At 44.9% G+C, this 15,681-nt stretch overlaps 2 protein-coding genes across 3 annotated transcripts; one reads left to right on the forward strand and one right to left on the reverse strand.

Annotated features, from left to right (window-relative positions):
* Nucleotides 1–6,715: 6,715 nt before the first annotated feature.
* Nucleotides 6,716–8,167, forward strand: LOC124668741 (uncharacterized acetyltransferase At3g50280-like). The gene has a single exon (XM_047205795.1). The coding sequence runs from the start codon at nt 6,728–6,730 to the stop codon at nt 8,117–8,119; it is 1,392 nt and encodes a 463-aa protein (XP_047061751.1). The 5' UTR covers nt 6,716–6,727; the 3' UTR covers nt 8,120–8,167.
* A 620-nt stretch (nt 8,168–8,787) lies between these two features.
* On the reverse strand, nt 8,788–14,539 carry LOC124668715 (ATP-dependent DNA helicase DDM1-like). 2 transcript variants are annotated; one of them, XM_047205793.1, is made up of 14 exons: nt 14,486–14,539; nt 13,946–14,314; nt 13,731–13,829; nt 12,890–13,236; nt 12,630–12,816; nt 12,363–12,538; nt 11,237–11,493; nt 11,043–11,147; nt 10,853–10,947; nt 10,621–10,740; nt 9,617–9,736; nt 9,334–9,432; nt 9,153–9,254; nt 8,788–9,032 (listed from the first exon to the last, which is right to left on the reverse strand). In XM_047205793.1, the coding sequence occupies exons 2-14, from the start codon at nt 14,309–14,311 to the stop codon at nt 8,805–8,807; spliced, it is 2,301 nt and encodes a 766-aa protein (XP_047061749.1). In that variant the 5' UTR covers nt 14,312–14,314; nt 14,486–14,539; the 3' UTR covers nt 8,788–8,804. The 2 variants fall into 2 exon arrangements, with proteins under 2 accessions (XP_047061749.1, XP_047061750.1); XM_047205794.1 differs by having other exon boundaries at nt 8,892–9,039.
* Between the last annotated feature and the right edge of the window lie 1,142 nt (nt 14,540–15,681).

The following is a 15,681-nucleotide window of genomic DNA, read 5'->3' on the forward strand; positions in this document are numbered from 1 at the left end:
TGAGGTTCATGCTCTAAATCGAGATCGCGTTGAATGTACATCACCTCTACCGTTATCTAGATGTTCGAGCCGGTAGAACATTAAGTGGTGGATTACTAGATTCGGTCGTGGCCAAGGGTTTTCAACACATGGAACTATGCTACCAACGGTAACCTTTGGCCGTCGGTTCTCCCACCTTATAGAGGAGTTCGTGTTTGAAATGTCATATATCTCATTGACATCTCGTACGATTTCTACAGTGGAATAGCTGAACTGGGCCGAGCAAGTTGAAGGCATGTTAAGCAGGCGCATGTGTAAGGGCGAGTTGAGCAATTTGTTTTTCCAGTAGAGTGGATGGTGGTTATACATGTTCCATAACCTCTATCAGTGAGTAAGGGCGTCTTGCGAGAATGTAGTTAAAGTAGTCGCACACACCGAAAAATCATAGATGTGTAAAGTAAATGAGACACATGAAGTAGACAGACTGATCTTTATTATTAGTTGGTGTCTCTCTCCATACAGTCCACCAGTATATGTATGGAACATGGGTAGGTGTATGTGGGTCCAATACTCCCCTTAGCCCGACATCCCGTATTTTCTATGTCTCAAAGACTCCGAAAAGCCAATGAAAAAATATGGAGAAAGAGCGCATAACACACTGTCTCCTCATGGTACACGAATTGCCTCATCAAAAACCATAACGTGAGAAACATCTAGAAAACTCACATAAGGGAAACAGTACAATACACTCAACACCAGGTTAAGTATTCGATCATATGGATCGAAATTCACAGATGGGAGTGCTAAGAATCTCCCCCTTAGTCTCGCATATCTTTGAGTCTCACCATACATATACCACAATGCACCTTGCCATATCTTTTATCTCTAAATAGCAAACCTCCACTACATGATTTTCCAGCCCTGTGGCTTCACTACCTCGGCCTTCCTCCCACGAAAAAATGTCCGCCGTTCGTCTTCCTGATGCTCTCCGGCCGCCGCCGCTTGCCATGCCCTCTCACAAAAAAAAGGAAGGCGAGCAGGCGGCTGCCTATAATACTCTCCTCCGGTGATCTTCAGCCATCATCTCCAGGCCAAGACGAAGGGCTCCATGCATCCAGTAGAAATATTGCCATGCCCATTCACATGCGTTAGTCTGTTGTCAGATCGAAATCTCAATCGCCGATGGTGAGCCATCTCCTTCCTATTCCCCATCTTCTATATAACATCTCTATCCACATCGTACAGGGTCATCCATGCTCATCGTGTGCGCGCGTCTGGTGGACGAATCTGTAGACCTGGGCGTGGTCAGGCGCCGTTTCAATCCCATCAAATAAAACAGGTTAGTCTAGACCAGATTTCCTGAATCCCATCCTCCTCTTAATTTCTTTGCTCTACGGCTGCTATTCTGGAGTTAGGCTTTGGCGCTTTGCCATATTTGTTGTGAGTATGTTCCATCCATTGATATTCCCTTTGCAGGTAGATAAAGTTTGGATTCCCATCGGCTTGAGTGAATCCACGCCGATCCATCTTCCAGACCTAGAAATGCTCTGGTCTCCTGGCGCTTAATGAAATTTTGGATGGTGGCTACATCCATCGTCAAAAAGAAGGCATTAATAAGTTTCTCTATGGTCCACATCAACGTAGATAGATCAATGAATTCTCCACCTAGTGTCGTAGCATCATGTTTTGGAGTTGTTATTGGTCTCATTGTTCTCACTCTTGGGAGCCAATTTTCATTCCATCTATTAGTGGACTCATATGTACCAATTCTTCGGATAAGCCTTTGTTTTAAGACTCCTAATCCCTCATAAATTCATCTCTAAACTTGCGAAGGGTTACTTCCCTGTTGAGGGATGACAAGATCTCCCTTGGAAAGTACCATGCCTTGAGAATTCTAGCACTCAACAACGGTGGGTTTTATAACAATCTTCGTCCCAGTCTAGCAACATTTTTCAGAAATACGGCATCGTTTTGCAACATCTTTCTGAGAGTCTGTAAAATCTTGTGACGCGTAGCGAGCAACTTTCGCAGCTTTTCAAGCATTCTCATGTAACAAAAAAAGTTGTATGTAACAAATCCCCATTTGTTTGGGGAAAAACCTAAAAATCATGTGGCCTCCAACAAAAAATCAGTGCATCCAACATGTTTGCCTAACTCATCCAACATTAAAGGAACAAGTATGCAACAGTACAATAATCTCTCTGTAGCATACACACAAAAATTACTATAGTACTTTTCACATAACTACATAAAAAAATGATACACACATGTAGCAAATCGGGACAACGAATGTAACATCCACAAAAACTTGGAGCTCCTCCTTGAGCAAGGATACGCCGTGTGCGCCGACTCAAGCTCGCGGTCGACGAATCAAACTCATCGAAGGTCATTTGGAGTTAGATACAGTATGTAGCACCAACATAAATCCCTCTCCTGGTTCATTGTCTTCTCTATATGGTGACGTGGACGTCGCTTGCTGATAACCCACAAGTATAGGGGATTGCAACAGTCTTCGAGGGAAGTAAAACCCAAATTTATTGATTCGACACAAGGGGAGGTAAAGAATACTTATAAGCCTTAACAACTGAGTTGTCAATTCAGCTGCACCTGGAAAAGCACTAGTAACAGGGGTGATGTGAAAGCAGCGAGTAATATGAGGCAATAGTAACAATAACACAAAGACAGTACATGAATAAGAATACGTAGGCAATGGCACCAGAAAATAGTTGATACTACTTCCAATGACGTATAGAACGAGTATATGATGATAAGAGATGGACCGGGGTTTCCAGCTATCTACACTAGTGGTAACTCTCCAATAACAAGTGTTGGGTGAACAAATTACAGTTGGGCAATTGATAGGATTGAAATAGCATTAAGATAGAACATCAAGTCTATTAATCATGTAGGCATGTTTTCCATATATAGTCATACGTGCTCGCAATGAGAAACTTGCATAACATCTTTTGTCCTACCAGCCGGTGGCAGCCGGGCCTCAAGGGAATCTACTGGCAATTAAGGTACTCATTTTAATAGAGCACCGGAGCAAAGCATTAACACTTGGTGAAAACATGTGATCCTCATATCTAAGCCTTCCCCTCCATTTATCCCAGTTGCTGACACTCTGGGGCCTCGGGTTCCGGACATAGACATGTGCAAATAACTTGTAGATACAATCTAAGCAATAATTATAGAGCTTAAATCTAAGATCATGCCACTCGTGCACTAGTGACAAGCATTAAACACAACAAGATTGCAGCAACAATAACTTCACAAACTTATATAGATAGACTGAACATAATGTAACAATTCATCGGATCCCAACAAACACAACACCGATTACATCATATGGATCTCAATCATGTAAGGCAGCTCATGAGATCATTGTATTGAAGTACATGGGAGAGAGAGTACCAACTAGCTACTGCTAGAACCCGTAGTCCATGGGGGAACTACTCACGGAGCATGATGGAGGCGGTGGCGTCGATGGAGATGGAGATGGCTTCCGGGGGCACTTCCCCGTCCCGGCGGCGTGCCGGAACAGAGATTCTGTCCCCCGAAACGGAGTTTCGCGATGGCGGCGGCGCCCCTGGAGTCTTTCTGGAGTTTCGTCAATTGGTATCGGGTTTTTAGGTCGCGAGGGACTTTATAGGCGAAGAGGCGGCGTCTGGGGAGCCGGGGGCTCCCTCCCCATAGGCTGGCGCGGCCAGGGGGCCACCCGCGCCGCCTTATGGTGTGGGGGCCCTGGGCCTCCTCTCCGGGTCCCCTTCGGTGTTCTGGTCCGTCTCGGTGAAATAAGATGTTTGGCTTTTGTTTCGTCGAATTCCGAGAATATTGTCCGAACAGCCTTTCTGGAACCAAAAACAGGAGAAAACAGGAACTGACACTTCGGCATCTTGTTAATAGGTTAGTTTCGGAAAATGCATCAAAACGATATAAAGTATGAATAAAACATGTAGGTATTGTCATAAAACTAGCATGGAACATAAGAAATTATAGATACGTTTGAGACGTATCACTTGCGTCCATAACGAGCTCTGCCATGGCATACATGATGAGCTCACCGGGTGAGGTAGGAGAGGCATCGACCAACTTTACTAGAATGTAGACGAGAAGCGGTAGAGGGTGGTAGGCGACCAGCACGCGAAGAAGCCGGGACAACGACAATCGATGAGTTGATGGGTCCAAGGAAGGGTGCACAAGAGCGAGGGGAGTTGGGGTAGAGGAAGTAGTTGCTAGCCAGGGGCGTCTATGCATGATAGGCGAGAGAAGCAAGTGCAGCTCGAGGGCACCTCACAGAGCTACGTGAAGGCGCGCGGCATAGTTAGGAGGAAGAAGCGGGCTATCGACAGTGGATGGCAGCGCTGAGATGGCTCTCGCGTGCATGCTTTGTGTGTGGTGTCTAGCAGGTTGGGAAGAGCTGATAAGGTTGGATTAAGATAGTTTAGGTGGGAACGAAAAAGAGGCAAATACTTGACATGGAGCTCCGTTGTAGTAGTCGGTTGAAGTGAAGACTTTTCCTTTTCATAAAATATGCATATGCTGAAAGGATATTTATTTGTGGTAATAAGCACACAAAAAACCAATCCTAACCTTGGTTGCCCCAAGTGCACAACAGGACAATCGCTAGGCAAACAAAGGCCAATAGAACCATTAATAAGCATTCAGCCCTAGATCAGGTGAATTCTTGTTACCTCGTTTGCATGGATAATGTCTATATTATTTTTAAAAAAAGTCAAATCATGTAAAGTTTAATTAAGTTCATGCAAGATACAAAATCAATATAGTTAGATATGTAAAATATATCATATGATATCTATGAATATCATAATTATTAATAGACTTTTCTAAAAAAATAATTGAGCTTTACTTGGTTTGACTTTTTTTTAAAAAATATACCCTATTCATTAGAAAAATGAATCAAACGGAGAAGTAACAAATCACGCAATATACAAAGACAATCGACTGAGATTTAATGAGATCTTAGTTGACGGAAGAATTAGAATCAGAGGTGGATTTGCTAGAAATCAGACGGGTGATTTTTATTATGTCTCAGTCGACTCTTTAGCTATCGGATTTGGCTCGTGATTTGTGTTGATATGATAGCTGCAAGTGTGTTTGCAACTGAGATTTTCATAATTACAAGTAGGTTGCAATTGAAGTTTTTTCCTTGGTAACAGAGATTTCCCTAGTTAGAGATGAGTTGCAAATGAGAAAAAAATCCACACTGTTGAATTTGCGTCAAAATTTTTGCTGGTATATAAGTTTTTTTTTTACACTGGGAAACAGCCTTTATTTTACTCAATAATAGTTAAGTCTGATACAAGTTTAGCAAGAATAAAATGAGGAGGATCATCTATCCATCTAGGAGGACCTGCATCATTAGCATGCTTTGCTACCTCGTCTGCTACACTATTTAAATCTCTTGGACAGTATACAAAGGTTGCTTTCACAAAATCTCTCGCTAGCTGAGCACAATCATTTAGAATCGCTGCTGCTGGGCTCATTGAATAACCACCCAGGTTCATTGCATCAATAATTGCATGGTTATCTGAATTTATTTCCACTCTATTGCATCCCATCTCCATCGCAAAAAGGAGTCCATGGTGGAGAGCTAACGCCTCAGCAGACTCCACATCTAGTACCTGCACCTAGTACCTGGCTGGAAGCACCAATAAACATGCCATGGTCATCCCGCAGGACAGCTCCAGTAGCTCCCGAGGCAGTGACTTCAAAGAATGAAGCATCAACATTTAGTTTAACCATCCCCTTAAGTGGCTTCTTCCAATTTAGTTTCTTCATGTTGCCTCTCTTCGACGATGCAGCAGCTGTAAAGTTTGAAGCTAGCACTGTAATAGACATGGCTCCTCGTTGCGGTGGTTGCAATCTTCCTTCCTTTAGGAACAGTCTCCTCTCCCACCAAATATACCATGCTCCCACAAGGATCATTACTTGCAGAGAAGCGTGACCAAGAACAGGGGATTTTTGTTGCTGCATACAGATCAAATGCTCAAGAGAAACTTGTCCTGCCCTATCGGCTAGCAATGCCTCTGCAATTATATTTTCCAATCCTAGGGCTTTCCATACTGCCGCCGCCCTTTCACAAGTAAAAAGAGCATGTCGTATATCTTCTGCTCCACTAGAGCATACTGGACATTGACCCGAAGTTTTTATGTGTCGGTTAGCTAAAATTGCCCTACACGGTAAAGTTCCATGTAGTACTTTCCATGCAAAAAATTTAACTTTTGATGGAACTTTGATTCCCCATAGCTTCCGCCAAACTGGATTTATATCAGCTGATCCAATTCCCGTTGTCCGTTGTAGCTTCCGCCCATGTTGGTGATCCCACTCCACATGATATGCAGATCTAACCGAGAAAAAACCTGTTTTTGTATAATGCCAGGCTATGAAGTCCTCCATTGTATCTGATAGTGGTATACGCATGATACGCTCAGCATCAATCGACCAAAAATTTGCTGGTATATAAGTTGGTTTACATAAGTTGCAACGGGTTGTAACTGATACCCCTCCATCTAAAAATAAGTGTCTTATTTTTATCTAGATACAAATATATCTAGATGCATTTTAGTTAGAGACACCTTGATAAAGTTAAAACAAAAGATTAGGTTAAGATCTATACTTGCCCAATAAATAATGGAGGCGACCTAACATATCGCAATCATACCGCGTACGTCAAAGAAAGGACAGTGTGCTCGTCTGGATTGGCATCATCACAAACAGCGAGCATATGGAAGCGAGCTCGGCTGACACCGTCCGGATCGTGTCCCGGCGCATGGTCCGGCCGTCGTATGGCACCATGCCGATGCCGCCGTCGGAGGACATTCACCTCACGCCGTGGGACCTCTACGGCATCAGCGTGACGTACATCCAGAGAGGGATCCTCCTGCCCAAGCCTTCCGCCGGCGCCGGGGATGAGACCACCAGCCTATTCAACAGCCTGGCTTCCTCGCTCGCGCGCGCCCTGGGCCGGTACTACCACTTCGCCGGCCGACTCGCCGTCGAAGAGCGCGGCGACGGCACAGTCGCCATCCTGCTGCGCTGCACAGGGGAAGGCGCCGAGCTCGTCCACGCGGTGGCGCCGGGCGTGGCCGTGGCAGATATCGTCGGCTCGGTGTACACCCCGTCGTCGGTGGTCCGGGCGTTTTTCCCGTTGAACGGGCCGAACGGGGTGCGTGGCGTGGACGCGGCCATGGACTCGTCGCTCCCCGTGGTGTGGGCGCAGGTCACCGAGCTCGCGGACGGCGTGTTCATCGGCCTGTCGATGAACCACACCGTCGGCGACGGCACCTCCTTTTGGGACTTGTTCAACGCGTGGTCGGCGATCAGCCGAGGCGAGGAGCTCCCGCGTGCGCCGGCCCCGGTGCACCGGAGGTGGTTCGTCGACACGAGCCCCGTGCCGATCCCCCTGCCTTTCGGCGCGCTGCAGCACGCCGTCCGGCGGCTCGAGCTCCCGCCGGTGCGAGAGGGCTTCTTCACCTTCTCCGACGCGAGCGTCCAGAAGCTGAAGGCGAGGGCGAACGACGAGATGGCCGGCGTCGCGGTCGCAGCCATATCCTCGCTCCAGGCCCTGCTCGCTCACCTGTGGCGGGCGGTGTCCCGAGCGCGACGCCTCCCGCCGGAGCAGGAGGCGCCGTACGCCCTGCTCATCGGCTGCCGGGGTCGCATGGGCACCGTCCCGCCGGGCTACGTGGGAAACGCCATAATGCTCCGCGTGATAAAGGGCTGCACCGTCGGCGAGATCCTGGACAAGGGGCTGGGCTGGACGGCGTGGCAGCTGAACCGCGCCGTGGCGTCGTTCGACGAGGCGGCCACGCGGGAGTGGCTGGACCGCTGGGCCCGGGAGCCGACGTTCTTGCCCCCGGTGTCCTCCGACGGCGGCGGGGCGCGGATGGTGGGGAGCTCGTCGCGGTTCGACGTGTTCGGCAACGACTTCGGGTGGGGGAAGCCGGTGGGCGTGCGGAGCGGCTACGGGGACAAGAGCGACGGCAAGGTGACCGTGTTCGAGGGGCCAGAGCAGCAAAAGAGCATGTCGCTGGAGGTGTCGCTGGCGCCGCAGGTGCTGCAGAGGCTCGTCGCCGACCACGAGTTCATGGACGCCGTCACCTCGCCGCCGGCGTGACTCCCAGAATCTGTACTCGCCTCATGTTCCGAGCTGGCAAGCACACTTTTTTTTACTTAATCAGACGTACGTCGCATTAAGTTTGGAACTTTCTACCATAGACACCTGATGCGTATCGAAATAATCGAATCATACACTTAAGCTGATGCGTGGAGTGGATTGAGCACTTAGTGTCGAACATAATGAAATCATAATTGATGGCACTTGCAAAAAGTTACTCCTTAAGCACTTAGCGTCGAACATAATGAAATCATAATTGATGTCACTTGCAAAAAGTTACTCCCTCCGATTTATAGTGGTTTGGTTTAAGTTTCTTTTTATCAAGTTTGAATTAAAACCACAAAACTTATTATGGCCCGACAGAGTACATAAAAAGACAGACACAGCCCAGGTGAAACAGATATGGACATGACGAGCAAGAGAGAACAACAAGAAAAAAAGGGCCAAATTTCTTAATCCATGATATTGCCACATTGCAAAGTAAGCAACAGAAGAATGTCCTTCCCAAACTCATTTTAGGATAGCATCTCAGTCCTACATAGGCTGACTCGGAAGAAGGCACACACGAGCTTAAGCTGATCACACCAGATCGCCAAAATATCACCTCCTAATCTAGGGGTGCAACGCCCAGCCACCAATTACCTAGGGGAACAAACGGGGTGGCATCGTTTGATTCAGGCAGGGCTCAGCTTGCCAGCGCCGAGAGCATGCCGCCGCCGCTCTTCGAGGCGAGCACGACCTCCCACCCAGGACCTTTCAGGGGAACAAGAGGGGCAGCATCGACGGTGGGAGGAGGGCCGGTGAGGTCGCTCCGGTCCATCACCTTCAAGAGGTCGTCGTCACTGATATCCGTCTGGATCATCCTGTCTTCCTCGCCCTGCTCGTCCCTCAGTAGCGCCAGCAGCTCCCCCTCCTGCATTCTCAACCAAGAACAGTAACATGTCAGTGATCATTCCGGGTGTTTGATGATCACTGAAGAAACAATTTACAGTGCAGACTGGACACAGCGAGTAGACAGGACAGAATTTTTTACATCTAAGGTGTTAGGCTTGGCAGCATCTTGTTGGAACTGTCCCTTCCCAATCACGACATGCTCTAGCTTCAGCTTTCCAAAAGCTCTCTTGATAATCCGTCCCTGCGACAATCAAGACATGAGCACCGATGCCACAAATTATAGACAAGCAAAGAGTCCCAAGGTCAACCCCCAACCACACCTCGACTGAATTCGATGTTGCCAACCGATAAACATGAACTGGGTGTGTTTGACCAATGCGGTGGCACCGGTCCATAGCCTGCAGATCCATCTGAGGGTTCTGCAGAACAAAGCAAAAATTCATATATCACAGCTATGGAAGCTAAAATGAAGGAAAGCATTGTTCCAGGGGCACAGCCATCTGTAGTAAAGAAGAAATATAGGGGAGTGCACATCTTGATGGACTTTGCTTTGTGATCATACAATTATTTAGTCTGGACTATTACAGATAGAGAGAAAATTACCCAGTCACTGTCATACAGGATACAAGTATCAGCAGAAGTAAGGTTGATACCAAGACCACCAGCACGCGTGCTTAGAATGAAGACATTCATATTGCTGTTCAAGTCATTAAACTCCGCTATCTGCATCACGAAAATAGGAGCAAATATATACTGTGAGACAGCAACACCCATAGACAGCCATCAATTAATTATTATCTAAAGGATAAATATTAGCATGTAACAAAAAAGCAATATAATAAAAGAACATTATATGGTTTAGAACACTGTTTGGACAATAACAATCAGTCAGGCACACTCAAACCCAGGTTTCATAAAACCACTCCCCTCCAATAGGTCTTCCCTTTCAACGAGATACCTAATCCAGGTTTTAAACAAGTTTTCTCCACAATTAGCTGACTTTCTCTGTTTGCAGTTCTCTACATGAATTAAGACACCACACAGGTGAAATGGCAGTACCTGGAAACTACGAAGCACTGATACGGCATTTTCTGCCGTTATCCTGTCCTAGTACGTGAAGACACACGAGATGCCAGGATACGGCAGGATAGGCATATCCTGGAGTCTTCTCCAAGTTAAAAAGAAGGAAAAAATAGGGATACGGGGGAGCTCACTAAAGGCCCAATAGCAACCCTAGACCGTAGGCACGTGAGGGACTTCACAGCCACACACAGGAGAGACAAGCTGCTCCACTTCAACTAGAGCCTGGATCCCGATCGAAAGTGAAAATAAAGATATGATTGGTTAGTTTATGTATTGTTAGATATGTTTTTCCCACCTACAAAAAGGGTCTGCATGGCTATTGGAATCATACCATCAATCAATCTAAGTTACTTTAGTCCTCTTTCTAAGCTTAGTTAGTAGTAGTTACCTCAAGTATGCAATCCAAGTTAGTTTAGTCTTCTTTCTGAGCTTAGTTAGTAGTAGTTACCTCAAGTATGTACGATCATATCTACGATAGATGTTATCTAGCAAACTAATAATAAAATGGAAGGCTACTACATTACCTGCTTCCTCCTCTCTTCCAACTTAACACTGCCATCAATTCGGCAAACCTTCAGGCCTTTCACATCCAAATAATAGTCAAGGAGATCCAAAACTTTTGTCCATTGTGAAAATATTAGGACCTACAAACATATCAATTCAACTATATTAAGGTTTACAAAATAGAAGCCATGAAACATGTGCTGGAACATGCATGGATACATATAAAGACTACAAAAAGAAGAGAACATCAACCTTGTGCTTTCGTTTGAGGAGCGCATCCAGCAACCTATCCAACAGCTGAAATTTGCCGCATTGTTCTAGAAGCTTATCAACGGGTGGATAGAAACCTGCAAACAGAAGAAATAAATAACAATACAGATAAAAGTCAAAGAAAACAAATAGAGCAACAAATAGGACATGTCCAATGAGCAATGGGACACACTGTTTGAGTCATATGCAGCATCCAAAAGATCAGGGTGAGCACAATTTTTTCTCAGCTGAACGAGTAGGTTATTTAGCTTCGTCTTGATGCCGGGTCTCCGCAAAACTACAATATAGAAAAAAAAACTTGTCACGTTTGAATTTTATTTGCGTATGCACAGATTGGATAATAAACATGCAGGAAGACATGCATACTAATATCTGTATTCTCATGCAAGTAGTTGTCGAATGTCTTCCCAATCAAGTGATTCTGGATTTGTTTCTGATGTTCAGTCATGTTAGCATAAATGATTATCTCTTTCTTTCGCGGAAGCATGTGTTCCACATCTTCTTTCATTCGCCTTAAAAGGAATGGACGCAAAATGGCATGAAGCTTTGAGACAACATGGACTCTTTTGTTCTCATCAGTTTCTTCCTGCTGTTTGTCATCTCCCTTCCCAGAAAAATCAAACCTGTAAGAAGATTGCCATCAGGCCGATGGAGGAAAAATGATACAAATATAAATGATGTATTCAACTAATAAGTTTGGTATCTTTGTAACAAAAACACCCCACGTCAAGGTATCAAAATCCGCCAGTATGTCCGTATAACTTCATTTATCGGTATTACATCTTAGCACAAATAACATGTTGACATACAACATGAATAAGAAAAAAGAGATAAAGTTCTACTAATGTTTAATAGACAAATCAGCAGACATGACATATCAGTATCTGGCATTACAACATAAATCAGGAAGAAATGTCATAACATGTGTTTGCTACATGTCCCACTCTTACAATAAGAACATTTGTATACAAACCATATGCCCACAAGCGGCTGATACACATGAGGTGGCTGCTCCAGCACATGAGCACATCGCCCAGAGGGCCCTGGTAGCAGGCAGTGCTAACCCTCATTTTTCAGGAGTTATCTGTGTGGAAGTGCGGATTGCAATTGTTCTGTCCTGTACCATTGGAAACAGGGCCCCTAGCTATTTCTCTAGCCTTCTTAATGAAGGGGCAGTGCCACAGTCAGGTTAATCGAAAAATCCTTATATTTCAAGAGTTGCATGTGTTCCAGCACAATAAGAACTCGTCTCGATTAATTTAACTTAATAAATTCAATTGCATTGCTTTAACCATAATATGCACTCTTAAGGATCAAACATTGATAAATTTTACGAATCCTGACAAATGTCATAACTCCTGATCAGAAAAACAGACATTTCTGTGCAATTAGTTTCATACATAAATTGACTTCAATACAACATCTAGCCAATGCAGAGCAAAACTATTTGAAAGCTACAAAATGGGGCAGGTGGTAGTTCAGCAGATCATACCATGATTCAAATTCCTGATGGGATGAGAATATATCAGGCAAAATGAAATTCAGTAGTGACCACAGCTCTGCTAGGTTATTCTGAAGAGGTGTCCCAGTCAAAAGGAGCTTATTCTCCATCGGAATGCGCCTTAACTCCCTTAATAGTTTACAATTCGTATTTTTCAACCGATGCCCCTGGAAAAAGAAGTATCAAACTGACACGTCAATACATAGGAAGGGGGAGAAACAAAGAAGGACAATAATACATAACATGCTATTCCATCACCTCATCGACAACAACATACTTCCACTCATAATTAGCAAGATATTTTGCATCATACATGGCCATCTCAAATGAAGTGATTATTATTGGAAAATCAGGACCAATTTTTTTGGGCATGAATTTTCTCCGTAGCTCTGCTCGAGCAACTTTATCTCCATGATAAATCAGACCATTCAGAGATGGAACAAACCTGAAATCAGGTCCACATAACTCATTTAATCAAGCAAACAAAGCACATTGAAAGACAATTTTGGATACTTTACCTTGATAACTCATTTAACCAGTTTGACAGAGTGGAAAGGGGAGCAATAACCATGTATGGACCCTCCAGACCGTTCCCTTTGAGATGGGCAAGAAATCCAATTGTCTGGATTGTTTTCCCAAGGCCCATTTGATCAGCTAGTATCCCATTTAAACCATTTTGCCACAGAGATATTAGCCACTTTACACCCTTTATCTGGTAAGGTTTCAACTTTCCACCAGTCAATAATGGAACAAGGTTGGCTTGCTCTTTTTCCCACTTTTCTTCTTCTGTGAGAGTGCCATCATCAGCAGAATGATCTTCACGCGATCTTGTAAGCATGGCTGCGACTGCTGTCTTTGCTTTCTTCTGAAAAACATTCATATTCACCATAGTCAGAAGCAACAAAAAGGTGAACATAAGGTCTAAACAATGAACAAGAATAATTTCTAATAATTTTCTTATATATTCTTATCAGTACTGACAAATCAAGTTACCACTTAGAATGACGACCCATCTCCAGGGAAAAAAAATCACAATCACTGAACTATTAAGACTCAATACATCAACAAGTCCAGAAAGTCGACCTTAGAGTACTATTACTCCAATGTGTTGATAGCTGTAGCTATGCTGTTGAGCAGGTAATACAGACTACAGAACGAACTGCAGTGCATCAATAGTATATAACAAACAAGACATTTGAATAATCTGGAAGACGGCTAATAGATATTACCTCCATTCCGAAATGTAGTATGTTTTGGAAAGCTAATTTAGCTTTCCAAAACATACTACATTTCGGCACAGAGGTAGTACAAAGTAGCATATTTATGAAGCAGGGGATATTATATGAAATCTGAACTCACATCATTGTACTGTGGCTTAGCCTTTGTTTTCCTTTTTCTACCACGCCCTTTCTTCTGCTCTTCCATAGGTTCCTCTTCATCTTTGATTTCAACAACTTTCTGCTTAACAACAAATAGGCAGCACCACCAATGTCAACAAAGAAGGGAAATAAAATAACCAACTAGCTGGAAATGAAATGGTGGTCAGCACACAGTGAGAGACATAACCAACATACATCTGTGATCTGCTCCATCTTTTCAAGTAGAAATTCCGAATAAAGCTGCGTCTTTGTCAGCAGCTCGTCCAGCTTGCTGAAGCGTGCCTTTGGATCGAGAGCCTGCTGTCTTGCAGCTTCTCTCCTTTTGGCCTCCTCTTCTTCCTCCACCTTAAGCCGGGCCTGATGCAACTGCTCTTCCTCCTTTGTCATTGCCTCAGTGATGAAGCACGCATCACCGTTCTTGGCCTCGAGGTCAATAGGCAGGGATGAACTTGTATCCAGAAACCCATCAGCCGTGTCTTCTCTGATGGAGTTCAGTAGCTGCTCTTCACCCTCCTCTATCTTCAAATCAACAGCTTTTTTCTCATCCTTGGCATCGGGCATTTTCTAATTTTGCACAATATAATCAGTAACAGGGGAGAGGATCCATTTCTTTTGGAGGAAACAAGGATTGAAATAGTTCGACAACCTACGAAATGCGATCTTTTTTTTCGAGGAATAAAAGGAAATGGTGTCCGCCTAGAGATTTCGAAACGGAAGTTTAAAAGAGTAAATCACCTCGTCCTCCAGAACGGATTTGGGAGAATCGGCGTCGGCATCGGGGTCAGTGGTGGCGGCGGTGGCGGCGGTGGCGGCGGCGGCTTCCATCGTAATCCCATTCACCACGGCGACCACCATCTTGGCTTCGACGTCGACAGGCGGTGAAGTCGGCGATATGTCGACGGAGTCAAGGCGGCAGGGGAAGGGGCGCCTATGGTGGTGGCGAGGACGAGGGGTGGCGGCGGCCAATTGCTCTTGGGGACGAACCGGAGGCGTAGGTTATTTAAGAAGACCGGCAGTGTGTGCATTTCAAAAAAATTGATAATCGACCTACCAAAAAATTGATAATCAGTTGTTTTCTTTCCATATGTGTCATATTATTTTAGGAAGATCAAGGTGTTTTTATTTTGTTCACAAAATAAACCTATGGGCATGCTCCCAGGGGATCAAATCCCCAAACCAAGGGTCGGGTAAGCGCCTCCTTGTCGGGGTTTGATTCTCGGTCACAAATTTGTATGTAGGTGGAGAATTTGTAACCACGATTCGATGGGTAACAAATTCGGGCACACAAGAGATATACATATTCAGGCCACATGAATAGATTGCCGGTAACAATCCTACTTCCTGGTGGTGGTGATGGGACTGATAGGGTGGTGCCGGCTGAGGTATGTTCTTCCCGATAGGCCAAGAAATGGGGGTGGTGCCGGCTTTCGGTGGGAAGCCGGCGAGGTCTGTTCTTCCCGGCATGGCAAGAACAAGCTATGATCGGTGGGAAAGTGGAAAGGATCTTGTCGCCTCGTTATCTCAAGGTGCGAGAGAAGGTGTTGCTAGCTGACTATTGGCAAGGCACACTACCGGCGTCAGCAATAACGTGGAACCTGCACACAACACAACTAAAATACTTTGCCCCAACTTACAGTGAGATTGTCATTCTCACCGATTTTGCTGAACACAAAGGATTAAATGTATAGTGTGGAAAAAGATGTTTGTTTGCAGTGGAATTAAAGAGAACAATGTTTGTAGTAAGTAAACAGAACATGATGATTGTATCAGTGTAAAAGAAAGGACATGGGTTCACAGTTCACTAGAGGTATCTCTCCGTAAAGATAAATAACATGTTGGGTGAATAAATTACAGCTGGCAATTGACAGAATAAAGACATACACGACAAGATGATTACTATTGAGCATTAATACTCACTCTTGAAGTCACAA

Source organism: Lolium rigidum, chromosome 1 (assembly GCF_022539505.1).
Source record: "Lolium rigidum isolate FL_2022 chromosome 1, APGP_CSIRO_Lrig_0.1, whole genome shotgun sequence".
In the NCBI taxonomy this organism is placed as follows: domain Eukaryota; kingdom Viridiplantae; phylum Streptophyta; class Magnoliopsida; order Poales; family Poaceae; genus Lolium; species Lolium rigidum.